The following is a 27344-nucleotide window of genomic DNA, read 5'->3' as shown; positions in this document are numbered from 1 at the left end:
CATTTGGAGAGTCTATTAAAATACATGTTCTATACTATATTAATGCCAGTAGTTGTTTCAGTTTGGTTGGGTTTTCGCAGTGTCAGACATTGTTCAATGCTGCTGCAGTCTTTTATGCCTTCAGGAATAACGAAACTGAACAATTGCCACCTTTAGAGCTTTTTTGGTGCTTTTGTGCTGTGTTCATTTCAGGTTTGTGTAACTCATTTGCTCAGACTTTGACTAGCATGGTGACTGCCACAGAAGTCACTGGAATAAAACATCCTTCAGATTTTTCTTAACTTTTCTTTGGCGTCTCTTAATAATTCTGTTACTAAACCCCTATTTTTCCTTTTTTTCCTCCCTGCCCTGTTTGCTGGGGGGTACAGTGAGGAGACAGAAATCTTCAGCCTGTCCCAGTGTTCCTAGAAAGGTAGCATAATTCTGTTTGCACACATCAGAATAAGGACTAGGAGCAAGTGACCTGGAAACTCATAACCCTGTACAGCAGAAAAAAATCCTCCAGTCTCAAGCAAACACCACACATTAAAAATACCCCTTTGTGCACCTTCTCCTTTCATCCCCTCCAGCTTCAGCATTTTCCCTTTTCCTCATGTCATTTTCCTCGTGTCCTTTAAGCAACATATGTCTCTCATTCACGTGCTGGAGTTTTGTAGTTTTATATTTTCATCTTCTTGGTGTTACCTGTGCAGTACTCTCCTGCTGTCTGTGCCCTCAGCTCCTATCCTGTCACCAGCTCTGAGCATCCCCAGAGCATTGAGGGCAGAGGAGTGGCTGTTGAACAGGCAGGAATAGTGTTTTATCCTTGTTTTCCCTGGGTCCAGACTCTTCAGAGGTGTTTACACAGAATGTTCAGAGGTGTTCAGTGCTCTCCCAGCAGCAGGGATGGGTGTGTGCTGGAGGGAGGGAAAAGGTCACTTCACATGGGACTGTTGGAATCTCCCTTCCTTGGCTTCCACTTCACCTGTCAAGAGCACTTCTGCAGTGGCAGAAATTTTGGCATTTCTGAATGGCAGCCATCCCCTGCACACTGCAAATCAGAGAGAAGTCAGTGTCCTTTGCTTGTAACTTGTCCCAGTGTTGGTGTCAGGTGGAGAGAAAAGCAGGATCAGCCACAGTGGAAAGCTGGCCCTGTCCCAGGTGTTCTTGCTCTGTGTCCCAGGTGGTTTTACTCCCTGTCCCAGGTGTAACTTGTCCCACTTGCTTGTTGGTGTCAGGTGGAGAGAAAAGCAGGATCAGCCACAGTGGAAAGCTGGCCCTGTCCCAGGTGTTCTTGCTCTGTGTCCCAGGTGGTTTTACTCCCTGTCCCAGGTGGTTTTACACCCTGTCCCAGGTGTTCTTGCTCCCTGTCCCAGGTGCTTTTACACCCTGTTGCACAGTGGGTGTAGAGTTGGGTCACAGCTGCTGTTCCTGAGGGTGGAACCCCTTGGGAGTGCTCACAGAGGATTTGCTCCAGAGCAAGCCTGAAATCAGTGCAGGGCAGAGTCTGGACAAAAACCACATTGCCACTGAGCGGGTTCCTGTTGTGGACTGTAGAATTCAGTTCTCTCAATTATGGCACACAAATATCCTAGAAAGATGAGGAATGTCCCCTGGATGTAACCATCAGCCTCCAGACCAGCACCTTTCTGAGCAAAATGTGGTTACAGAGGTTTAGGAACCAAAATATTTACCAAATGTGGAGGTCAGGAGGAAAATTTGGAATCAATTTCCTGTTAGTGACCAAGAGAAACAGTGCTCCTCTGCCCTGATTATTTCAATAATCTCCAATTAAAACTGGTATTGATACTTAGGTGAAAAGCATTTTGATAATATTTGAAGTGGGGATGCTTTTCTGTTTTGTTAAAATTAACTGGTATTTCTGGAATTGCAGACACTTGGAAGAAAATCAGATCAGTGTGATAGAACGTGGAGCTTTTCAGGATCTGAAACAACTTGAAAGGCTGTAAGTATCTGTATTTATACCTATGGAAAAGCTGCACATTTTCTACCTCAATCTCAATGGTCATCCATAATATATAATGATAATAAAATTAACTTTCTTTAAGAAAGAGAGAGATGAGTACCCACCTAAATTAAAACAGGCTCTTAAAGACAGCTGAATTTACATGACATGATAGCTAATACTTGAAATTAAATGTAGAGTGACTGCCAAGAAAACAAAGCTGGAAGTGAAACCAGAGGCTCAATAAGGCCAGAAGGACATTACCTGGGCAAGTCTTAAAATTGGAATGTGGGGGAAGGATTTTTTTTTAATAGTAATTTCATATTATTATATATTTTTGTATTTTATATATGTCTGTGCTGATGGAAATTTAAATTTTCTCCTTTGAGAACTACAGTATTTCTAAAACTGCCTTTATATTTAATTTTATGATTTGCTTCATTTCCTCTGAAACAGCATAATGCCAGTGTTAGCAGTGGATTCCAGGGTATCAAGGAGGACTCAGTGGAGGATGGATTGTAGAGTTCCTCTGCTTTTGATAGCAATTAAATTAATTTCTTTTCTTTTTTGGAGAAGGTGAATGTAGGATGTCTCTTAATCTGGAGTCAGTTTGTAGGAAACTCCTGGCCCTGCAGGAGTATAAATTTCAATATTAAAAAGGACAAAGTTAATTCTGCACCCAATTGCTGCTCTTAGCTGGGTGTGCTCCTGTTCATCATCATTAATTCTGTCTGTTTATGGTGAGAGCAGAACAAAATCTCTGTAAAACTGAAATACCTTGGAGAATTGTTCTTTGTTAGAGGTAGGTGACCAGAACAATATCCCAAGCTGGTTTGGAATGCAGGCTTTTTATGCTTGGTTGGTAACTGTTATCTGCAAGGCATTTCTTGTAGGACTTGTTGTTTTCCCATTGATATTTTCTAAAGCAGCTTTCAAGAGTTAAGTGCCCACCAGCAATTATTCAAGAGAAGTCTGGAGTATTGAGCTGATGCTGTGCTAAAGCTGTTTCAGATGCTCTCAGGATTACATTTGCATTTGAGTTGTTTAATGAGTGTGCTGAACATTTAAAATTAATTTACCCAGTACTTTCGTCATGAATCAGAAAGCTCCATCTATGGCAATAAGGAAGATGAGTTTTAAATCCTAACAGATTTGCACCTATATTCAATTAGAAGGTACTTTCAGGTGCAGAGTTTTGCCATAGCTGATTTATTTCAGAAAAAAAAAACAACCCCTAGTTTAATTTTCTAAAATTAAACATAGCCTGACATTGTAGAATAGTTTTTTCACATTATGTATCATTGTGAAGAGTCACTACCCTAACTACCAAGTTTAAAGCTCATTTTATATACATGTGAATACATACGTAAATAAATCTTTCTCATACATATCATTGTGAAGAGTCAGTATCCTAACTACCAAGGCCTAGTTTTAAGCTCATTTTATATACATGTGAATACATACGTAAATAAATCTTTCTCATACCTATATTTAGATAAAGATTCATGTAGTTTTCTTATACCTATATTTAGATATAGGTTCAGGTAGTTATATTTTGAAAGAGTTTTGAAAAACTTCCAGGAGAAAGGCTGGCTCTTGGTAGCCAGAAACAAAACTCAAGTGTCATCTGTGTGTTTCTGCAGAGCCTGCTCTGCCAGCAAATGAAAACAATATATATTGTGAAAGCAGAAGGCAGGAAATATGATACCTTTAATAGTGTCTCTTTAAGTCTGTGATGTTTGAAAGTCTCAGCTTTTTTTCCCTTCCCTGTACGAGCTCTTAACTTGGCCTGTTCACCATACTGCATCTCTGCTTCTCTTTTAGGATTGCCTGTCATTAAAATATTTCCTAAATTAATGTAGTATGAAAGGGAGGTCTGGACACTTGCAAATTTTTGGTATTTTAGCTTAAATCATTTTTAGGACAAAACTATAAATCTGGGTTTTTTTGCTATGAGAAGGCTTTGGAGAATGGACTGTGGAAAGTTTGGCGTAACTCACAAAGGCTAAATTGCAACATTTTAGGTAATATTAAAGCTATTTTATTAAGTATTGTCAAACATTGCAAAATGTTAATGAATAAAGTATGTTGGTTGCATTAAAAAAAACTGGCTTTTTTCCATTTAATTTCTTTCAAATAACAAATAAAAATCACTTACATTGCTTCGATTTTTGGAATAATGTTCTTTTTTGATCTATTGAAGTGGATGCAAAAGTAATCATTAACTTATTTTTAAACAAAGCAGCTGTACTGGGTCAAACTTTAAAGAACAGGAGTAATTTCTATTCCTGGCAGAATACCACATATAAAGGTTTTCATTCAAAGTAACAGGGGGAGTATGTTCCACTCCTCATGGTAAGCTTCCAAAGGGCTTAGGCTCAGGTGAATATTAGAGCTCATTTTATTTTCACTTGTCTGGACATTGAAGCACTTCCTTATTATCTGAACAAATTAGCAACATTTTGTTTGACTTGTCCTGTAAAGTAAACTTTAAATAAAATGTCTTTAGAGCTGATACCCACTGCTGCTAAATCTGCCATGGGGGTGGCCCTCCAGTTATTTAGATTTACTCTGATTTTTTGTTTTTGGTGGGACATTAATGCTTCAAATGCAAATAAAGGAGGATATGGTCAGAATTGAATATTGGCTCAATAAAATCTGGCCATATCAGCTGAAGAAAGAACATCATGAAAGGTGTCTTGAATTGCCAGACAGCACAAAGATGAGAAATGAAGCATTGTGGAAGTGGAAGGTAGAAACCACTTCATTTTTTGGCACGTTTGTACTCAGCACTTGGAAAATGAAGGACTCTAACCCAAAATTCAGTGTGTTTGATGTAAGTTCTGCTGAATGCTAAGATCCAGAATCCTGAGAAAGACCAGTGGTACTCACCACAGTGGAAAAGCCAAAATGTTTCCAGTGCTTTTATTGCAGCAAGGTTGTAGAGCTTTATTCCAGAGCATAAAGATTAGTGGTGAGGTACCTGACCCCTATTTTGGATTTTAGCATTTCACTTTTATGCTTTGCTATTAACACAGTGTAGGATTTTAAGATAAATGATTATGAAATGTCACGTGCCAGGAGGATCAAGAGGCGAACTGGTGGGCCTGAAAGATGAACTGACATTTCTTCCAGAGCCAGATGTATGTCACACATTTATGTGAAAAATGAGGCAGGATATAAGACACCAACAGATCCTGACTTTTCCACGGCCAACTGCCAGAAATTGTCACGTAGCTCTGTAATCTTCAAAAGAATGGACTTTGGCTGATGGCTGCTTCTTTCTACTCAAATTAGTGTCTTTAGCAAGCATAAAAGATCTCAACATCTGAAAACACTAAAACTGTGTTTTTGTTGTTTAGGGGAGGGGGGAAAAATGTATAAGCGTGGCCAAATCAAATCTTCTCAAAGTTGGGAAAAATAATTAGCTCTAAGAAAATAACAAAAAGCTAGAATCCAGATTTTAACCCTGGTATGGTTTTGGTTGGGTGTGTGTGAAGACACAGGTCAAAATGGAGATTAGGTTTGATTTTTAACTGCAGTGATGCTACTGTGCATTGAGTCTTTGTAAGCAGCTTCCCAAATGCTTGATTGAGGTATTAAAGTGTATTTATTTGGCACAGTGTACTGTAAAATTGCTATTAGTGACCAAAGATGCTAAGGAAAAGAATAAATTGTTATGTAGTGCTTCACAATCCCTATTTCATAAATTGAGATTGGACAGGCTTTAAATAAATCATGTAATACAAAAAGCATCTTCCACAATTACCATGCTGAGTGGAGAGGTTGGTAGGTGCTTCAGAGTAGCTGGGAAAGAAATAAAAGGGTTGGGCAGCTCTTTGCTGCTGTAAACAAAGGCAATCCTTGGCAGCATGGAGCAGACCCTGGTGTTTACACAAGGGTGAGCAGTTTGGGTGTTCCTGCTGAGCTGCATGCACTGCACGTTTCAGAGGCCACAAGGAGCTGTGAAGATGTCACACAGGTCGAATTTAACCATTTAACCTTTCAGAGAGAAAAAAAAATTCCTTCTTGTTTTCAGTCTCCATTTTCCTGTGGTGTGATGGGTGACACATCCCATTGGAAATCTGTGCTCGTGAAATGCTGATCTGGAAATGCAGGAGAACAGGGACGCCCTAAAGGGTATTTAGAGCTGTGACTGGGTATTTAACTGATTATTAACTGGGTATTTAACTGGTTTTAGCAGTTGTGTGTTTCCCTCTTGCTGCTCCAGCTGCCCAGGTGGGTTGGGTTGGTTCAGTACCAGGTGTGCTGCCAGCCTGCCCAGGGGCTGCTGGAGCTGTCTCTGCACCCTGGAGTGTGGGTTTCTCTGCTTTCCCCCCAAAGACAGCAGCATCCCCCTGGCCCCTGAGGAACTGGGTGTGGGATATGTCAAAACCTGAGCTGCACTTCCCTGCTGGGCAGAACTGCTGCTGCAGGAGCTGCCTTCGTGGGGGAAAACAGTCCTGTGGTGTCTAATCCCAGGTCACAGGCTGGGTGCCAGTGGTGCCATCTTTTGTAAATGGGGGAAAACTGTTTCTATCAGAGACTACTTGGAAACTGAACCACTCCTTGTGGGAGCTGGCAGAGAGTAAACAACACTGAAATTCAGGTTGGGACACCTGGAGGTGTGCTCTGGTCTCCTGGTTAGATGAGCACTTAGTTCTTGTGCTGCCTGCAGCTGTGAGCTGAGCAGTATAAAGCTCTTTGTTGCATTGGCTGATGCCTGCAAATTTAAGTAATACTTACTGATATTGGTTAATATTTAATTAATATTGTTGATAACTTTTTCCCCACATCCTCTGAGAAATTATTCCAGTCATAAAAAAACGAGTCCTGTAACCAATATCTGACAAAGCAATCTCTCTTACTTTGCATTTTCAAGCCAATTTAGCATTGCTTTTCAAATGAGTGTGTGACTGTTTACATTGTGAGAAGATCAACATGAGGAGCCAGAATGTTTTGGGTGGGAGTATCTGACAGGGTGCTATTGGTTTTATTCCTGGATGCTGATGGGACAGTCATGGAGAATGGAGCACTTGGTGCTGCAGAATTTTTACAGTATTATTTGAGTCCCTTCCATTTGTTTTTACTCTCAAGTCTGGGGTTTGTTCAGGGCTTCCCTTTCAGACAACATCTCTGAAAAATACATGGTAAATTCATGAATTTATTTGGAGGGACTAATTGTTTTAACTTGCATGGGTAGGGTCTGACTACTTTGTTCAAGAATTGTGTTGATTTGGAGTGTGGCTCTGCAGTTTCTAAGGGCTGTAATGCACTTTTTGCTGCTTGAGGGTGGGCCATGTCATCATCACTGCTTCATCTGCTGTTTTCTGACCCTGACAGCAATAGAGTAGCAGCAACACCTTCACGTAGCAGCTTTCCATGTTCACAATATTCCTCATGTCATTGCCCAGAGTTGCCCAGCTTGATTCTGCTCTGGAGGGAGCTTGGATCCCCTCTCATCAGTTGTACCCTGGGGGTGTTCACTTCCCCTTGCTACAGAGTGCACAGATCAGACTCTTCAAAGGCACTCCCCAGAGCACACCAGCCCCCCAGCCAGCTGAGAAACCCACCGGGAAAGGTGGGAGGCTGGCAGAGGTGTAGAGAGGGTGATGCACCCTTGCCCTGTGTGCCCTGCACATGGGCACTGCTGGGAATGGGGAGTGGAGCTGGCTGGGCTGGGAGGCTGCCCCAGAAATGGAGATTTGCTGGTTTTCACCTGTAGCAAGAAGCTGAGCTCTCTCTTTCCTAAATCTAATTCTGCCCCTGCTGACCTAGCTGACCACCTCTTAAGTATCGGGGATGTGCTGTCCTACTTAAACTCTAAAAATATTAATTCTGTTCGTGGTTAAAACTGAATATTGTGTAATATAAATGTGCACCAGAATAACCAAGTAGTCTATATTCACACTGAGACACTTCTTTAATGTCCATGCCTCAGCGTCTCAAGGTTAATTAGTGTTTATCTTCTCCTGCCAATAGGGCCTTGCAGGTAGAACTTGTTTATTTTTTGGGAGATGGAGTGGTTCAAGTGTAAGTATAGATCACTACTGGAGTAAGACTGTGGTGAAACAAAAAAAACCAAAAAAACCCAACAAAATCAAACAAACAAACAAAAACAAAAAGCTTGAAATTACTTCTAGAAGCAAAACGTGGCTAATTTTCAGATGCCCCCAGTCTGTGTTTTGCTTGTACAGAAGCCACTGTCCTGTTCAGTGTCTTAATGAAGCTGGCTGTGGTTCTGTTCTAAGTATTTCAGTAGTTTAAAGCACATGGTGAAAAGGTCAGCTGATTTTTAGAAGCATCACTGGGTAGAACATGACTTACAGAAGCATAAGGAAAAGCTGAAACATGAAAAAAATGTATCTGGGGCTTTTTTTGGAGGCAGACTTGGTCATTCTGTGGGCACTGGGCACTGGGAAAAGAGCAGTGCTCAGCTGTGTCACGTGCTCTGAGCAGGGTGGTACCTCCCATGAGAGGCATCTGTGGCTTGGATCTTGAAGTTGGGGTTTTTTTCTTTATATTAAAAATCATAACTTTAGTTTCTGTTGAAATTAATCAAGCATTACTGCAAGCATTGAAATATCTATTTTTCACACCAGGTGAGCTGGTGTGGTGTGAGTACAGGTTATGTCCTTGAAAATATTTTGTATTTCTTACCATCCAGTTAGAAAAACCTAAAAATTGACTTTTCCTTTGACCCTGGTGAAATGATGACAAGCTGTCAATTTGCCAAAAAAGTCCTGCATTTGCTGCACTTGGACTTTGATGACTGAAAATAGGTGCAGATGAATTGAGGAAATCAATCCCCCAGTCAGCCTGGCAAAACTTGCTCCACGTGTGTCAGCTGTGTGATAATGTGTGTTCCTGCACCCCAGACACTTTTATGGGAATTGTGACTGATGTGAGGGGCACAAACATTCTGAAATGGTAAAAATTCCGTCATTCTGCTATTGATGAGTGCCTTGCAAGGGGTAGGGCTTGTCCACACAATCTGGAGGTAAAATGGAAAAAAAGAAGGTAGAAAAGGAGCCAGAGAACCTTGATGAACTGATGCTTTGTGCACTACCTGCTGCTTTGGGTTTCTACTGGACCATCTTTATTTAGCAAAAAAAAACAAAAAAACAAAAAACAAAAAACAAACCCAAAACCAACCAACCAAAAAAAATATACCACCACCACAAAAAAAAGTTAAGCCTGTGTTAGTTATAAATTAGTTCAAAGATTAATCCCTGCCGCTCTTTCTTGTCCATGGGTTTTGTCCAAGAACCCCATTTCTGTGATTATTGTCATGGGCCTCCTGTGAAATAAATTTTAAAATGGTACAGCAGCTGTCACTTCCTTACCCTTTGGGGCTATTCAGTGAATGAAGTCATTAAGGAAACCACTTCTTCTTTGGACGTGTGTGGAGGTGATATTTTCTAATAGGTATGTGCAGTTGGAAAAATGATAGTTCCTAGTTACTGTATTTATGTCCTGTGGGCTCCTAGAGGGCACTAATACCATCACATTTCATGGCTTGCTCTGTCTGTAGCACATAATTATATAGTTACACATTACTCAGCCACTGCTGGACAGCCAAGCTTTTGGTTATGGCTGGTCCAAGAGCAAACCTTTTATTTCTTTTGCAAATGTTATTAAAAAAAAAAAAATGAAAAATTGGCCCCTCTTTTGCAAGGGAAGCCATTAGCAGCTCTGTCAATAGGCCAGCACAGGAGGAGTCCTAGCACAGGAAAAGTTCAGGGGAGGCTGAGGGCAGGAGCAAGGAGCAGGATGCAATGCTTCAGTGAGAGGGTTTGGTTTGCATTAGTACCTCTGACCAGGGCCACAAAACAACGAGGTTTATTTTAACAACATGAAAATAAATGAACCTGATTTCATCAAAAACGTTTTTGTAATAGGTCACTGACCCACAAGAACTCATGGAAAAACAAATTTGGGTCTCATTTATGCAGACAAGAGGTTCTGTAACCGCAGGATTCTTGAGCTTCCGAAAGCAGTGGTTACAGAGCAAGCGGGGTGAGGACACTTCCACTGCAGTGAGCCATAACTCTCTTGGAATAGCTGATCACCACTGGACATTGCATCACAGCTCTTAAACATTATTCTTTTCTGGGGCTTGTTTGTTGGATTTTAGCAGGGTTTTTTATACTTGGTGAAGATTTATGAAGGTATTTGTTTAAGCAAAACACTTCAGGATTTAGCAGTTATTTCTTCCAGATCTGTAGGAAATGCTTAAGTGTCTGTGTTGCTGTTGGGTAAGAACTGCTGCATCAGTGGTCTGGAGTTATTTGGGTGAACTTTATTTAGCTTAAATAATTTCATCAAAAGGGTTTTGCTTCTTTGAGCTTCCTCATATTAGAAGGATTATGCTGCTTGCTGTCCCAGAAATACCCTAAGTGTTGGCTGAATTTCATGCTGTGGAGCACAGCAATCCTTAAATAATCCTGCTCCTGAGTTAAACAATGATGAATTCAAAGCACTTAACCTCCTTTTCTTCATGGAGAATACATGAATATGTAGGTCTTGAAGTCTCTCTGCCACAGAGCAGATCAGTACAGTCTTGACTTTGCTTTTCCTGTGGCACAGCTCCATTTTGGCTGTGACTGTTGAACTGGAGCTCCCCTCAAGCTGCACCTTCCTTCCACATGGAACACAACAAACCAATCCATGTTGGCTAAAATTATCTTTGTGTTAGCGTCATGCTCTCAGTTCCTTGGAGATAATCTCTTTGGATCTTTCTGCTTGTGTCAAGGTGTTCTAGTATGAGGTTCCCTAAAAAAAAGAGGATTTTAGGCTTCATGCAGATGTTATGGACATTCCATGTACATTTTCATATTGGTATTTGGTGACTCTGAGTGGAGTAGATGTCCTGTAGTATGTCAGGAATACAGGAGAGGAATGGGAGGTGCTGGAACACCTCAGAAGAGCTGATCCCTGCATTTGAAAACCTGGGAAAGCAGAAGTGGATCAGAGTAACTATCACAGAAGCTGGGCACTCTGTTTTAGGCAAGGTGGATTTTGTGGCTGGTTACTCTGTGGCTTCCTCAGGAGATGCTGTCCTTTGGCTGAGTTGTGACAGGTAATTCCACTGCTGACAGAGTTGAGAGCTGTTTCTATTTGATCTGTGTGAGTAGGGCAATGTCTTACTGGTGTTGGCTTTTTCCTTGTCACATTGCACCCAAGTGTGCAGTGTGCTCTTTGTGCCACTTCATCATTTCCTTGTTCCATTCCATTGGCTTGGGAGGCTGGAGCCTTTTTTTAAGCATCCAGTTTGATTTCAGCAGGAGATGATCCTTCCTTTTTCCCTGGTTCTGCTTGGCACAGATCCCTGGGAGAAGGAGCACCACGGTGCCCTGAGCATTCCTTACTATATATGGATGGTGTGGGGAGCAGGGCTGGGGCTGCCTTATTCAAGCAGGAACAGGGTTCTGTTCCTTCTGCTAGAAAGTACTATAAGAGTTGTACTTAGAAGTTTTCCTGCTAATTGTTCGCAGCAATTTCTGACTTCTAGAAATAATATAAACTTTTAAGGATTGTCAACAGGGGCAGCATGGCTTGGAGAGGTGAATGTTAAAACTTATTTCTTCCTTTCTTCATAGGTTTTCTTTCCTGACCTGGAGAGATTACTCACTGGTGTAAAAAATGGTTTAGTCATGTGTATGATACTGTCTTTACAAAAATTGATGAAATATTAAAAGTTATGGACATTTAGGGGTACTCCAGCAGATTATGTTTCTTGGATTATGTTCCTGTTCTTCTCACAATAGTCAGTGGAGTAATGAAAAAGTAACCCTGTTTTTATCATTCTATATGAGTGTTTTGAAGTTACACAGTGTGAGTTCCTAATTTCTTCTGATTTGAAATAGGAGAACTTTCTAAAAGCTTTTCAGAAACTGAGAAGCAGCTTCAGCAGAGACCGTCTCTGCTTGAGTGTTTATGGATCAGACTTTTTTGGCTTCTTTGAATGGTAGTTAAAAGAAATTGTTAATTTTTGTACATTAGAGTCTTCTGCAGACATGTATAAGCTACTATCGTGCATGTTTGTAACTCAGTAGTTGTGTAAACTTGCTACTGTGTTAAGAGACTGGGCATACACCTCTGGATTTAGAGGATGTTCTTGGTGTTGTCATTAATAAACACTGACAATTAAGAGTCTTTATTCTCATCTTCACTTGGGTTAATACTGAGGTTTCTGTCCATTTCTGTATCACTTCAGGGCATTTATTGCACTTTTTGATGATCCCAGGAATATAATTATGTTATATGTTTTTGGTTCTTCACGTTGGCTTTGGGAAAAGTTGAAATTTAAACCTGTTCCTCCTGCTTCCCTTGCCGGTATTAGTTGTTTGCTCCTAGCCAGAGACCATGTGTGTAGTTCTGTCCTCCATCCTAATGTCAGATATTTTCATGAGGAGATACTTAAGAAAGGAAAAAAAAAGGATTCTAATATTGAAAGCTATGAAGTGTTACAGAGCCACAGTTCCTGTGCTGCTGAAATGCACAGACATGTACCCTGCACTTCTGAGAGAGGGGAGGTAATCTTTCTCAGCCTAATGAGAAGTTGGTAATAAAGGTTATTACTTGTGACAGCTTTGAAAATGTGAACCAGGACCACCCAGCCTGCTAAGTTTGTAATAAGGGATCACAAAGTTCTAACTATTATAAACAGTTTTCCTTCAAAAAATGGTCCCTTAGCAACTTGCAGTGGTATCTCTCCCAGGTTTTTTGTAAAAGCTTCTGAAATAACGCATCATGTGGATGAAGAAGTTCATTTATCCCACACCATAATCCTGTAATATGGTTGTTCTGGGCTTCCTCAGAGTGCCCTTATTGAAATTCCATTATAGATCGTCTGGCTTTATTTCCTAGGGCAGTAATATAAAGAGGTGATGACAGAAAGTAATGGATAAGGTTGACTTTTTTTTACTGGGTGCTGCATCTTGACTGTTTTTCCTTACCAAGAGGAAGTGATACGGAGCAAAGGAGAAGTTACATTAATGATCACAACGGATTTCTTGACTCTAATAGGATTTTCTGGTGAAACCATTGCAGGCAGTTGGCTGTGCTCCTGTTCCTGCTTCCCAAGCCAGTGCTTCCAAAGAAAAACTTAGTTACTCCTTGGAGTTTAGTAACTCCTGTCTTTCTGTTTGAGTCTTTTATGCATTAAGTCATTTTTATTGCTTATTGGTTCTGCCCAGGCTTGTGATGTAACCACTTCTTCCTTAAAGTAACTCGTAGGAACTCTTTCAACTGCATCCTGTTCCCTGAGCCACATCTGCAAGGATCATGCCACAGAGCTCTTGACAGCAAAGGAGAAAAAGGGACCTTCCTTACTGCCAAGAGGGAGACCCAGATGTGTTGAGTGTGAAATAAAATAAATGGCCAAGCTGGGGAGTGAACCCAAAGTTACTTGAATAATTTCTGGATATTAAAGGCTGAAGTAGCAGGACTGCTCCTTTAAAGCTACCCATTAAAAAAATGTAAAACCACTGTAGTTTGTTTGGTTTTTTTTTGCTGGAGAATGAATTGTGTAATAGGCAGCAATGTGATTATGGGTGTTAGACTTGAAAGTTGTTGAACTTTTGTGGAAAGCAACTGTGAGTGCTCCTTACTTCATGAAAAATATGGAGTGCTTTGATCTGGGTCAAAGCTGGCAATGCTCAGGAGAAAGGCAGACAGGATTTGGAGGGTGATGGGTATCACACATTTGTGGGGTCAAAACCAGGTAATTGCTCTATTTGGAGACAATAATAAAACTGTCAGGCTTAAGTCAGAGCCTGTGTATCAGCTTAAACTTCTGGGTGGAATGTGTTCACTGATATTAGTAGAATACTGCAAGATATTGCAAATGCAAAACAAAGATGTGCAGAAGATATTTTTGCTGTGTGATTTTTGCTGTGAGATTATCTAGCAGAGCCAGGTCCTTTTCTTTTTTCCTCCATAGCATGTAAATATGGTGATTTCTCCTCAGACCCTGAATATTTGCAGTTTGCCTGAAGTAACCGATGTTATGGTATCCAAAATTTTCAAACCGAGTCAGTGGCATAATGAGAAATCAAATTGCATTGGAAAACTGCACAGTTTGCCCAGTTTGAATAAATGATACTTGCAGTGCTTTTACTTTGGGCTTTCTTGTTGATTCCATGGGCCATGGGAAGCAGGCAAGTGTCTGAAGGGACTTTGAAGGAAGAAATTTCTCATGGAGTGAGTGGGCATCAACTCACTGAAACTTTGCAGAAAAGAGGGTTTGGGTTTTCTCTGATTTGTTTCTTATTCAGAGTAAAACTGTCCTGAAGCTGTGAGAACAAAGCATGAAGCTGATAATGCTCTGTCTCAGAATATCTCAAAATACTGTCTACAGTTATACTTGGTGTGATCTGTAATGTTGCTTCTCAAACCTCTCCTTGTACACCTTGTATATTAATGAGTGAGAAGTCAAGGATTGTGATTGCACTGAAGCTTTTTCATATTATCCCAACTAATTGTATGAGAAATGCATAAGTCTGATGTTTTAGATGTTCTTTTTACCAGGTTATTGGATTTCTGAACCCTGAAATTCTTCTGAACCTTCTGTCACCTTGCCCTGGTGATAATAATATCAATTATTGATATTCTTTTCTGCTAATTGATATTATCAATTGAATTGATATTCTGCTAATATCAATTAGCCCTGAGAGGGAAGGGAGGTTCTGCATGTGAGGGGTGGAACACTGCAGGATTGTTGGAATGTCGTCTTCTTCTTTTGCAGTAGCAAAGAATCTGGTTTAGATTCTTCTTGCAAAAAGATTAAAATAGCTGCAAGTTGAGCAATGTTCTCGTTCTGCTTCCATATGCATTTTGTTCCTTTCCATCTATGCCGATCCTGCCTTCAGTAGAGATTAAATTTAGCTCCTCTTTGCTCTTCTTGTGAGTGGAGCTCTGTGAGACAACAGAACCAGAACTGGACATGACCCTCCCAGTGGTGTGAGCATGAGGGATGCAGCTGAAATCAGTGCCCACAGAAAGGTTCCCCTCCAGGAAAAGATGACCTCTGTCTTGAGAACAAATTGAAAATTTTCATACCAATATTGAGGGTGTTTTTACTCACCCAGAAGTTATCCAGAAGAAAAGGAATAAAGCAAAATTATAATTAAAAAGTGTAGGTCTTTTGCTCCATTTGTTTCAGAGAATGATCCTGATAAACATCATCAATCTTCCTCTAGTCTGGTAGCATTGTTTCTTTCCAGGCTTCAATGGTTGTTTTTCACTCTGTGTTTTAATAATCAGGGGAATCTTAATAGTTAATTCTCTCTCCTATCCCAGCTTCAGACAGAGGAAGGAATATGATTAGCCTGGTGGAGCCAGGAAGGCAGGAATTTCACAGTTAATAACTTCTCCATTGTTTTTTCAAGGGCCCTCGATATTCTGTGATTGACACCGAGGTTGTTTCCCTCTCCCCCTTTGCCCTCAGGACACAGGAACCCCCAGGTGGGCAGCAGGCTGCGGGGCAAGGGGAGAACCTGGCACTGGTTTGTACATATGAGCAAAATGTTTTTGGGAGGCGAGAGGAAGTGTTGGAACAGTGTGTTTGATGCTGTGTGGAGCTGCTCTAAAGAAAACAGAATAAACCAGAGGGCAGCTTTGTATGTGTGGACTTAGAAAGGTCACAAATTCTGTAAGTCTGCAATTTAGGCCATTTGGGTTACAAAGAAAGAAAATGCAGTTTGTAACAGGATAAAGCTGTGAAGTGCAGACATTTATGTACTAATTTTATGTGAGAAGTCAACATCCAGTATTAAGAATTAGTAAGCAGCCATTATTAAGAATGTGCCAGTGATACGTAATAATTTCAGAAGTAGCGATATTTGACTTTTGCACTGAATTCCTGCAGACAGAAGTATGGCCTTTTAGCTTTTATCCTTTACAGCTCCCTAAACATGTTCCAGCAGAACCATGGTGGCTCTGAGCCTTGGGAGGGAGCAGAGTCCTGCTGTGGTGGGCTCCGTGGAGGTGATGGATGGGCTCCTGGACACCCTTGGCTGGCACATCGAGGGCTTTGTGTGCACTTGGTGCCTGGTCACCTCTAGTGGGCCACTGTGGGGACCTGAGGAGCAGGGTAACAAAACAGAACGTGCCAAGTTCTATTTCCTGTGCAGAGCAGTGGTTAAAGGAGTCTGGAAGATGGAGGGAGCTGCAGTGTGTGGGGATTGTTGACTGCGCAGCCAGCATGTGTCTAATCAGAGTTAATAAATTTGACTCAATGCAGGTATTGCCAGAGCTGATACGACTCCTGGGGAGCCTCTCTGCACAGTTCTTCAGCTTCCAGGAGGCTTTATTAGTCTGGGCTCCATGCTGTGCACATCCAGAGCTGCTTCTGATCCAGCACTGGAGCTAATCTGTTCGTGGCATTCCATGATTATGCATCATCCTGCCCAGTGCTCCGAGTTCCTGGAATACTTTGCAGGTCTTATTAGCTGTAAAGCATCCAGTTTGGAATACACTGGAGACTGAGCAGCTGCATTCCCATCCAGCAGTCCCAGGTCCCACAGTGTGGGGCAGATGTTGGCTGGCTCTGTGCCCCAGGTTCCTCCCTGCCCTGGGTGTGCCTGGGTGCTGTGCATGGTCCTGGCTGCAGGGCTGCTGTGCTCCCAGCCTGAGGGAAGAGCCCACTTCCAAGGGTTTCTTTTTATGCTGCATTCCTAGTCTGAACAGTCCCAGGAATTTAGTTTGATAATGACATATTTTTTAAATTGTGTTCTACTGTTAAGATTCACAAAGCTGATCTGACATTCCTCCATGATGTAGCCAGTTACAGCTGCAAAACTGGATTTAAATTCATTTTCCAGGTATGACCTGATGTTGTTTCTATTTTAAGTCACTAATTTAAAATCAGGAGTATCTATATTTGTTAATGAAGTACAGTCCCAGGAACAACATCCACAGAATCATTTCACAAAATTCTGGCTCATTTTGTTTATGAACTTTTTGCAGACTATTTTTATTTCACTGTAATATGGCTTCACCATTTCCAAGATACTTGTTACAAAATCAAAAGTACTGCTGTCACTAAAATTGGGCAGCTGACAGGATTTAGACTGAGGCAGTAATGGGATGGTGACAGGTCTGGGCAAGCTGGGGGCATTTCTGTTCCTCTCTGGGGGCCATTGGGTGTGGAGAGGGGCTGCAGATCCCTCAGTGTGCCCAGGTGTGCTTTGCACCTCTCCTGAGGCACAGCTCCATCCCTGTGCTGGCATTCCCAAGGTTTGCTCCACCTTACACTGTAAGTTTCCCTCTCTGTTCCAGAACTGACACTGAGAGGTGAGGATAAACCCCAGTTCTTGTCAAATGATGTGTTAGGAGCTCTTCCACTGCATTTCATCCGTGCTTGGCACCTCTTTGTCAAACCAGAGGAAACAGTGCTTACAAATGGCCATTCAGAACATTTGGTCTTTTCATTAAATAATCTTTAAACATGTCTCTGTCTCTTTTTTTTGGAATTTAAAAACATCCTGTCTGGTACTTTGATACTTCTGTATTGAGGACTTTCTTAATGGCCTTTCTCCCAAGCCCAGGAAGAGAAATAAGAGGTGTAATTGAGATTTTTTCTAGGCTATTGGTGGCTTTCTGACACATAATAAATAGGAGAATGTTAAATGTATCCTACATCAAGTATGTCTAAGTTTCTACGAGGTGATCTAGTCTTATATTTCAGTAAGTGTTGCAGTAGAAATTATAATACAGTGGGTGATGTTCGACAGAAACAACCCCCTGTTCATTCCCATAGCTCCCCTGAGAATCAAACTATGAGTAAAATGACTTCTGGTGGAAGTTTAAACTTGAAATAAATCTTAGGAAGTGGTGGAAGGTTTGGAGAGTCCCATAGCTTGAGACAAGACATGGATAGACACTTGTCTTCAAGTGTTTGGTGTTACACGAATGTGCTTCATTATCAATTAGTGACATAACCTGGCATTAGAGAGCTGCAGACTCTGGTTTGGGGCAGAAATAAAGCTCACCTGAAGCTTCTGGAGGATGGAATGTGTGCAGGAGCACTGACCAGCAGTGCTGGGGGAATTTGAAAATCAAGTTTACACAAGTTAAGGCAAAGGCAGAATTTCATTGAGTTCTTGGCCTTGATACACAAATTCATTTTGCTTTCTGCTGCAGTGTAAGAAGCATTTAATTTAAAACAATATAATATAAAAATATTAATTAAATTTAGATCCATACGAAATGTTTAGTGCTAGTGAAGAGCAGCTCACAGTGTGAGCTCTGCAAGGGTCCTTGTGTGGATGTTACTTCATATAATGCTTGAAACAAAATCAATATGGAGGTTGAGATATTAAAATGCTTAGGAGAATTTAAAAGGGCAGCTGAGAACTCAGTCCTTTTGCTATCACAGTTGGGAGAGTGTTGGCCCATATAAATAATAGGAAAAAATATAAGGTGTTCAAACTTCTGGATTAATTTGATAGTAAATTAGAGAAAACTCCTCAATGTTAGGTGTTTTCCCCTATCTGGGTTTCTTGTGTCACTGCAAGTTGTAAATGTTTCACTTCTCAGTGAAACATTTGCTAACCTGGAAATATGATTTCTTGTTAGTACATATATTCCCTTGTCTGCTGGTTGGTGTGAAACCTCCTGCTCTAGAAATTTAATCTGATTTTGATTAGCTTCGTTGGCTTAGAACAATAAGCATAAGCTCAGCATTTGTGAAATCCTTGCAAGGAGGGAAAAGAATAACCTTAAAACATATTCCTGGGGTGTTCCTTTGAGATGAGTCAGATTACTTTGGGTTGACAGTGCATAATTATGTGTACATTGTGAGATCTGAAATGATAATCAGACACAGGAATAAACATTTGACACCGTGTGTAATAGATGCATTTCACTGGCACTCTTGCATTTTGGATGATAAATAAGTTGATTTTGTTCAGCGTGTCTCAATAAATAGTGGTGGCCTTGGTGAAGGAGGATGGATGAGGAGTGCTAAGCCCTGAATAAGTCTTTTTTTTTGTTGTATTTCATCCTGTTATTCTAAAAGGTAAACATGATTAACCAAAGCAATGACTCTGATGAGGGCTAAGTAGCACATTGCCATCAACCTTGAATTAAATAAAATTGTTTACTTAGCTATAAAATTGTAAAATGTCACATGGGTGTAAGGGAATCTAGTTTCAAATCTTGCCATGTATTTTCTCAAATGCAAGACTAGCATCTCTCCTATTCTTTAAAACTTCATTTGCTGTTTTGTCCATTTAACTCAAAAATGTCATTGAGCAGTTGATAGAAGCTGCAGGAAGTAACTTCAGCAGATACAAATATTGGTTCTCATGTGGTGTGTGCAATGCACAGTGCTCAGGCTCAGGCAGATGCAGCCTTTGATCTGTTCTAGGTGCCAGAAAGAGAAGTTAAAATTCCCCTCTCCTCCATCACCCCTTTGTCTCACAAGACATGTTCATATGGTGGCCATGTGAAAACTCTGCCATATGAAACCCCACAAAGTTAGTTTGATCTCAGGAAGGCCTTTCAATTCCAAAAATTCTTGAATTCTGATAGTGAAATTACTCAGCGTGCAAGAGAGCTGGAAAGCAGATATGGGGTGCTAAGCAGCAGTGGGTTTATAAAAGTTCCAGGTGTCTTTGGAGATCAAAACTTCAGCAGAAATAGATCTGCTATCAAAGTTAACCTGGAAGGTGGCTTGGGAACAAAGGGGGCACAAGGGCTCATAGATGAGCTTGGAGAACAACTCAGCTGCCCCTTTTTGGAGTGGGGTTGTTTGTAATTAGCTCTGGTAATTAGCAAATAGTGTTCATTGGCACTGTGAGAGCAGGTGACTGTTCACATTGAAAAAGAATTGAAGAACAGGATTGTGTCTTACAAGCAGAAGTGCTTGCAGATTTTGCAGGGCTGTCACACATTTTATGGAGAGGTGGCTCATGCTTTTTATAGTTACAGGGCTGGAATAGCTTGGAATGGTTGTTTGCTAAAAACTGGCAAGTTGTCACCAGAGTAAAAACTTGTATAGTGAGTGAGTAAAAGGGACTAATGTATAAACACTAATCTGTTCTCTAAAATGTTCCTGGAAGAATCTTCAGGATTAATATTCTATTTCAAATCACCATGTAGTCATCTGGTTACCCATATGTTCATATTTTCTACAACAGTGCTCAGGTTTTCCAAGTGAAGTTTCAAGAAAATTCTTTTAAAAAAGAAATTATGTATACTACAGAAATAATAGCTAATCTGGGAATAATCTTGGTTGGTCAAGTTACTGAATTTACTGTGCCTACATTTTTTGAAGAAGAATGAAAATCCAGATTTCTGCCAGTAGCTGTTCCTGAAGCAGAGTGAGCTGAGTGTATGATTCTCAGTGGCCATCCAGAGGAAAATTTAAAAGTTATGTTTTTGTACTCATCCATATTAAAACTTTGTGGTGCCTGTCCCTTGGCTCCCCACCTCGTGGATGTGGGCAGGTGCTCTACAAGTGCCACATTTTGCCTCCTGAATGAATAAAATGCACAAAGCATCCAATGGCAAATTCATAGCATGAAGTTTAATGCAATGGGAGCTTCATGTGCTTATGCACAACAGAATAAACTTCTTCAATTGGAAGATAATCTAATCTATTTTTTTTTTGTTCTGATTATAACTGTTTAGGCGTCTGAACAAGAATAAATTGCAAGTTCTTCCCGAGCTGCTTTTCCAGAACACACAGAAGTTAACCCGGCTGTAAGTATAATCTGATCTATTTTTCTGTGGTGTGTTTCTATTTTATGTTCCTTATTGTGCAGATTCACATGTTTGTGTTTTGACTGCGGCGAGAGGTTTAATTTCTGTGATATTAAACTGCCAGTTAGTAAGGGTTTTTTAGGGGATGTGTTATGTTTGCTTGTGTGTAGCTGTAATTTGGTAGAGCATAAATATCAGAGGGAAGAGAAACCACAGAATTTTTGTGTTCCTCATCTATTCACCAGGGTGACGTCAAGGTGACTTATTTTGAACTCTGTAGAGCTGCAGGAACCATGGAAAGTGTCAGGTTCATGTATCTGGTTCAGGCCAGATGTCCACAAAGAGAGAGTGCATATACTTATTTTAAAATAATGGAGGTAGCTACTAATTCTTTAGTTTGGAAAATTATCTTTTCAAGTGAGTCAAGGCTTTGCCAGATAGACCAGCAAAGTTATGGCTGCTGCCTCATTAGGCAGGAAGAGGAGAAATTATGGAGAAGTAAATAATTTTTTTCTTTGAAATATAAAAACTGTGTTATAAAATGTTTAGATGGCATCAAGGCCCATTTCAGCAGCAAGAGAAGGATGTCATGAACTTGGCATGATTTGTTTTTGGTGGGAGGAGGGAGAGGGTGGTAGAACAATAATGATTTGCAAAATACACGTTTTTTAAAAGTGTATAAAAATAAAATGGATGAGCAGGTGCCTGTGTAGTTACTATCAAAAAAGAGTCGCCTGCCTTTTCAAAGGAGTAGTCAAAAACTGTTTGAAATAATTTTCTGGATCCTGCCAAAGTTAAACGTGTGACCCACGCTGGCTTTTGGAATTTGGTGAAACTGATCTTTTAATGCTTGAGTTCATTTATGGAAAATCAGATCCTGAGACTTGTGATTTGGTTAGTGAAATTGTGAAGTTATTACAGGGTGGCTGAAAAAGTTCTCCATTCATGTGGAGTTTTTATAATTGTTTTAATGCATCAATGTGCAACCCAACCATTTAGACAGTAAATTCTTTTTCCCATGGAAATACAAACCACATGGTGATAGTGCAGATTAATTTTGGAATCAGATGACTTTAAAGAAGTAGGATCTTGGTTTATGTTTAAAAGAGGCAAGCTGAACAGTGCTGTTCAGCTGTTGCAGTGCTGTTGCATAGGTGCAACAAGTGATACTGAAATTTTGGAGAAGTTCTCTAATGAACTTCTTTTGCTCATGAAAAACTGTGCAAGCCATTATTCTACAAATGTAAAAAATATATTACAAATATAAGCTATAGATGTGTTTTAGTCTTAAAATCTACTTGGAAAAATCTTTGTTGGACTTGTTTTGCAAGCTTTGTCATGACTTTTGAATTCACTAGGATATATCTGCTGAATGGATTTGCTTGAGCTGAAGAATTTGGTTGCATTTCCTAATGTTCTTTACATGGTTTTGAAATTTTGCTTCTTGAAACTCAACTTGAGTCCAAAGTGTGAGCTGGGACATGGTTATAGATACCTTAATCTGGTCTCTGGAAGGTGCCAGTTGTATTTATTGGTTAGAAGAGTTGCCTTATGTGGGTTGGTTGTCTAAGGATATGATGATGCTATCCAGAGAAAAGCTTTTATAGAGTTTACCTGGATCTCTACAAATTCCAGCTTAACATGTTGAAAATTGCTCTGTGAGTGGTCTCACTGTACCTGGATGTCACGAGAGGAACTCTCTGGTAGTTTGTGGTTTCAGTGGAATGCTGTGTTGATAACTTGTGTGCATCTGTCCTCAGGAGCCTGCACAAAGAGCTGAAGTGAAAGTAGCTGAGGCTGCTCAGTCCCACAGAGTGTGTTTTCCAGTAGGTCATGTAATCATGATACATCATAGCCCGTAACAGCAAGGGCAATAATTTTGCTTTTAGAATATAAGGATTGTAATAAAGTTCCATAGAATGGGGTGATTAATCTGAAGGCTGTGTTCTGTAATGCCTCCCAACGGGTGCTGTCGGAACATTTGTCTTTATTCACTGACATTCATTCAGCCTTGCTTACTGTTGAGCAGTGCATTAGATAGATCACTTTAACACTGTTTGTCAGAAGAAACTCGCTTTTTCTTTTGAAGATACAAGTGTTCTATAAATACAGTGTGTATTATAAGCAAATAAATCTTAGCTCAAGTGAACTGTTACAGTTCCAAGTGTAGTTTGGTTGCATGTTTTTCCATCATGGGATAAGAATGAAACATTTGCTTCTTACTAGAATTTAAAATACACCCATACATATATATGGTTGCTCTCTCTTGTTTCATGTTGCTGTCTTGGTCCCACTGCTGTGGATTCAGAGCTGTTGTTTCCTGCTTCTGCTCTGCCTTGTCTGAATCCAGCAGTGCCCCTCTGCTCTCAGATGCTCGAGTGGAGGGGCAGTGGTGCCTGCATTCCTCCCTGCAGCTGCTCTGACCCAGCCTCTCCAGAAGAAAGCAGAGCTGAGAAAGTGATGAAAGGGCATAAAAGCAGTGAAACAAAAATCCATAAGACAGGCTGATGCAGGGGTGAGGTAGATTCTGTGGAATTTACGAGCAGTGAATTTAAATGAACATTAAAAAGTGTAGATAACGCTGGTCTTAATTTTAATTTTCCGTGGAATAGCTATAGTACTTCTGCTGCCATATTTTCCAGCTCTTGACTCTGAGCTACTCAGACATTACTCCATTATTTTCTTCTTAATAATTATAATCCTCATAAAATAGAAAGTTCAAAAGTCAAGTATTTTAATTTTGTAAACTCGCTACAGCTTAAACAATGCAAAATTTTAAAGAACTAAATATTTCAATGCAGTATGTTCAGATTGTAAGATTTGGGTTTATTCATTGGACTGAAGAGCTTCTAGTCTTGTCCATGGAGGAAACAGAGATGAATTCTGTGATTCTGAAGCTGCCCTCTCCAGCAGACATGCAGTGAATGTAATAGTCCATGGCTTTGTTAATGAAGGTAGGAGCTAGACTTTTTTCTAAGATAAAGCTAAAGAGAAAGATGACATTCTGAGTTTGGTTGCTTCATGACAGTGTGGAAATTGAGCATATTTATTATCATGGCTAAAATTTGGTGGCGATGGAGTGACTGAGCTGCTTAAATATGAAGGAATTTTGTGTGCTGGAGGGTTTTGGGGAAGACCTGTTAATGTTTCAGGAGTAGTTAAAGGCTGAAAAAGCAACTGAGGGCTTTTCTGTGTGTTCTGTCAGCCAGGCTGAAACCTGGGGCTTTTCTGGAGGAACGAGCTTTGTTTCTGTTGGTTGGTACCAGCAGAATCTCTTCAGCCCTGCTGCTGCTGGCAGTCACAATGTAGGACCTGGTTTCATGTCGATGATGTGCTTGAAAAGCTGCAGGACAAACCTGGGGGTTCTCGTGCTGCTCCCTGTGCACATGGATTGGGACAGCAGTGCTGATGTCCCATGTGTGGCACCAGGTTCCACTGCAATCCCCTTTCTGATAACCACTGAAACTGATTTCAGAATATTTCTCAGATTATAACCTCAACCCTCACTTTAACCCCAGGTACCTTTGGCTTTTTTTTCTCCAAGCCTCTCCCAAATTCTGAGCTTCAGGATATCCTTGCATCTTTTACAGGGCTGGTTGGGCTTCTTTGTCACATCTGGTTGATATTACCAGCAGGAATATATATAGTGAAATAAACCTGAAATGGAATGTGAGGCGTCCCACAAAACGAGTTTCTCATAAGGCGTTGAGCCTTTTCTTCTAGAAAGAGGGGCTTTGAGACTCATGGGTTTTGTTTGCTTTGGTTTAGATAAGGGTTTTAAGTTTAAGTTGGATGGTGAATGAGCCCTTGATTGGATTCTCTAGTGGAAATGTTTCTCATTGCTCTGTTGCCTTCACTGCCTAGGTTTTAAAGCTTCTCAACTGTTTTATCTGGGATAATTGTCTAATAATTCAAAATGCAGGCAATTTAATGAGAAAACTGAATCAAGGAAAAGACATTTTTAATTAATTGAGAAATAAAAGCATGAAAGATAATTTTTAATAGTTTCAGATACTTACTAATATCTATCCATAAAGGAACAGGTATTTTTAATACAGCTAGTGAAATGCACTGAAAAAGTATAATAAAATGAAACATGTAATTTAACAGCTATGAAACTAGGTTTTGATTCTAAGTCAGTTATTTTCTTATATCCAAAACAACTTGTGAAATTTATTTGCAAAGGTTGTAAGCAAAGATTTGTGCCTGCTGGAATCCTGTTTCCTTTGTGTGCAAAGCTGCTGTATAAAATGATTTTAGTGCATCTGCTTTTCACTAAAAGACAAGTATTCTAGGGGTCCATGAGATGCTTATTTATCTTTGAAAACCAAAGGGGGAAACAAGCTCATTTTCCCACAAACACCCTGTCATGTAAGAATATATTTGTTTCATTGTTGAAGCCTCTATACCTCAGGCTAGCTGCTAAGTAGTCATGGTAAAGCTCCTTTGTGTGTGTGAAAAGAAACCTCTTAGAAGGGCTCTAAACTCAAGTCTTGCAGTGAGAATTAATGCCTCGACCAAATTTATAGCCATGGACCATTTGTTGGGTCTATTTGCTTTTAATGAACTGTCTTAGCTGTCTCTTGACTGAGCAAACCAGGCTCTGGAAATTTAGATACTGAAATGTGACACCAGAATATCAGTATAAGCATTGTGGAAGCATCCATTAGACTCTGAAATGAATTTGTTTACTTTTTGAGTACTATCAGAATCTAGGTTTTATTTCAAGAATGAGTGTCTTAGTGTGGGAGCAGAGCCCTGTGATCCTGAGCTGAGACAATTTGGTGTGCCCAATACCTTTGTGTTTAAATTTTCTAGTCGTGGTGTCCCAATGTTTTATCATATTCATTTACAGTTATTTCTAAAGTAGGCTTAAGTGGCACAATCAGCATCATGGAGAGACTGTAGACAAATTATTTGTTTTAATGAAATGGCATTTTCTCTCAGTATCAGGAACAGCCATTCAGTAATGAGTTTCTTGCTGTTAACATGGTGTAAGTATTTGTAGCACTGTGAGATTTGTCAGAGCTGGATCAGTGGGATGCTTATTTCTTGTCTAGTGAAATATTTTGAAAGTTGATTGATAGATGGGTAAAATAGTGAGTAGGTACTTGCAGCACACAACACAAGTTCTGTGAGTAGCCTGAAAAGTAGGCAATATTCAGTTTTAGCAGAATCCCAGAACGGCTGAGGCTGTGTGCTGGGCTGACCCTGGCAGGACACGGGTGCCCAGAGCTGCTCTGTCACTGCTCTTCTCAGCTGGGCAGGGAGAGAAAATAAAATGAAAGGCCCGTGGGGTGAGATCAGAGCAGGGAGAGATGTTGACCTGTGCAGAGTATAACCTCAACCCTCACTTCAACCCCAGGTACCTTTGGCTTTTTTCTTCAAGCCTCTCCTAAATACTGAGCTTCAGGATATCCTTGAATCTTCTGCAGGGCTGGTTGAGCTTTGTTGTCAGTCTGCAAAGCAGACCTGACTCGGGGATATTAACTTCAGTGACAATGAAACCACAGCAGGGCAGTGGTTTTTTTTTTTTGGAAATTGCTATTTGCCATCTCTTTCCTTGACTTGTTCTCTTCCTTATGATATCAGTGTGTGTGCAGTGTGTGTATTTGATTTTGTGTAAGTACTTTCCTTGGATAATTCCTGGTAGGAGCAGCTGGATCTCTTTAGTTAGTGCTCTAGTTAAGAAGCTGCCCTGGCTAGATGTAAATATGAAGGTGTTGTCACTTTCCCTGAGGGACACTTCTCTGCTGCAGTGCCCAGGGGAGTCAGTGTCTCCTGCCTGGGGCTGGATGAGTGCAGTGTGTGTTAGATTTTCCCAATGTTTGCTTTCCTCTGATGCCTGTGCAGCTCAGATGTTGATTGTAGCCAGGGGTTTGTTGCACATGGCTGTGATTTGCCCAGGATTTGCTGCTGGAAGCCCTCTGAGGAGTGTCACTGGTAACCCCTCCTTGCCAGCCCCATCCTCAGCCAGCCCAGCCCACCAAACCACAGCTCCTGGTCAAACTCGGCCTCTTTCATCTTGTGGGTGTCATTAGAAGCTGTGCTTGGAAAAGCAACCAGATCATACATTTTCTTAGTGTCCTCTTTGTTTCTCTGTTCTCTTTCTAGAAAAAAAGCTCTCCCAGATCGCTGCCTCAGAGCTCCATTATCATTTCCCATTAAAGCAGGATCCTGACAATTCAATTGTTGCAGGAGTGTGAGTTAGGGTGTTGCCATGACAAAAGAGCTTGGGCTTGTAACAGGGTGTTTTTGTGGTTCCATCCACATCCAATAATTGTAGTTTTACTGTGTATAGATCACAGCAGCTCTTTTCAGAAGACAGTAAATAATTACAGTAAGTGTTTGCTGGTCTCTGGGGTGCACTTCTGGCTTGGGAAAGATGTGCATTAGGTCAGGGGCTTGTGCTGCAGATAGCTGGATGACATTTACACCATTTATCAAGCTGAAGTCATTCTAGATCTTCTTTTGGGCTCTGCTTGTAAATAATGTATTTAACCATTTTTTTAAAATAAAGTACACAGCAATTTTATTTGAAGAGTCTAAGGATCTTCTGTCTGTCTAAATTAGGGCAGAAGAATAATTAAAAATGTAAAATATTTTAAACTTATTATTATTTTGAGAGTAGAAAGGAAAACATTTTGAAAAGCCAGAAGGCTTCTTCCTCAGTGCTGCTTTTTTC

The 27344-nt window shown here is 40.5% G+C and overlaps 1 protein-coding gene across 1 annotated transcript in view; it reads left to right on the top strand.

Moving 5' to 3' along the window:
* SLIT3 (slit guidance ligand 3) overlaps window positions 1-27344 on the top strand; it is a 467475-nt gene that overhangs the window by 22012 nt on the left and 418119 nt on the right. The window contains exons 3-4 of the mRNA XM_041488030.1: window positions 1874-1945; window positions 20588-20659. Coding sequence (XP_041343964.1) covers window positions 1874-1945; window positions 20588-20659 — 144 coding nt within the window. The remainder of the gene's footprint in view (window positions 1-1873; window positions 1946-20587; window positions 20660-27344) is intronic.

Source organism: Pyrgilauda ruficollis, unplaced genomic scaffold (assembly GCF_017590135.1).
Source record: "Pyrgilauda ruficollis isolate IOZ18807 unplaced genomic scaffold, ASM1759013v1 scaffold86, whole genome shotgun sequence".
NCBI lineage: Eukaryota > Metazoa > Chordata > Aves > Passeriformes > Passeridae > Pyrgilauda > Pyrgilauda ruficollis.
Note: the sequence above shows the minus strand (reverse complement) of the source record. Positions and strands in the feature narration are given on the sequence as shown.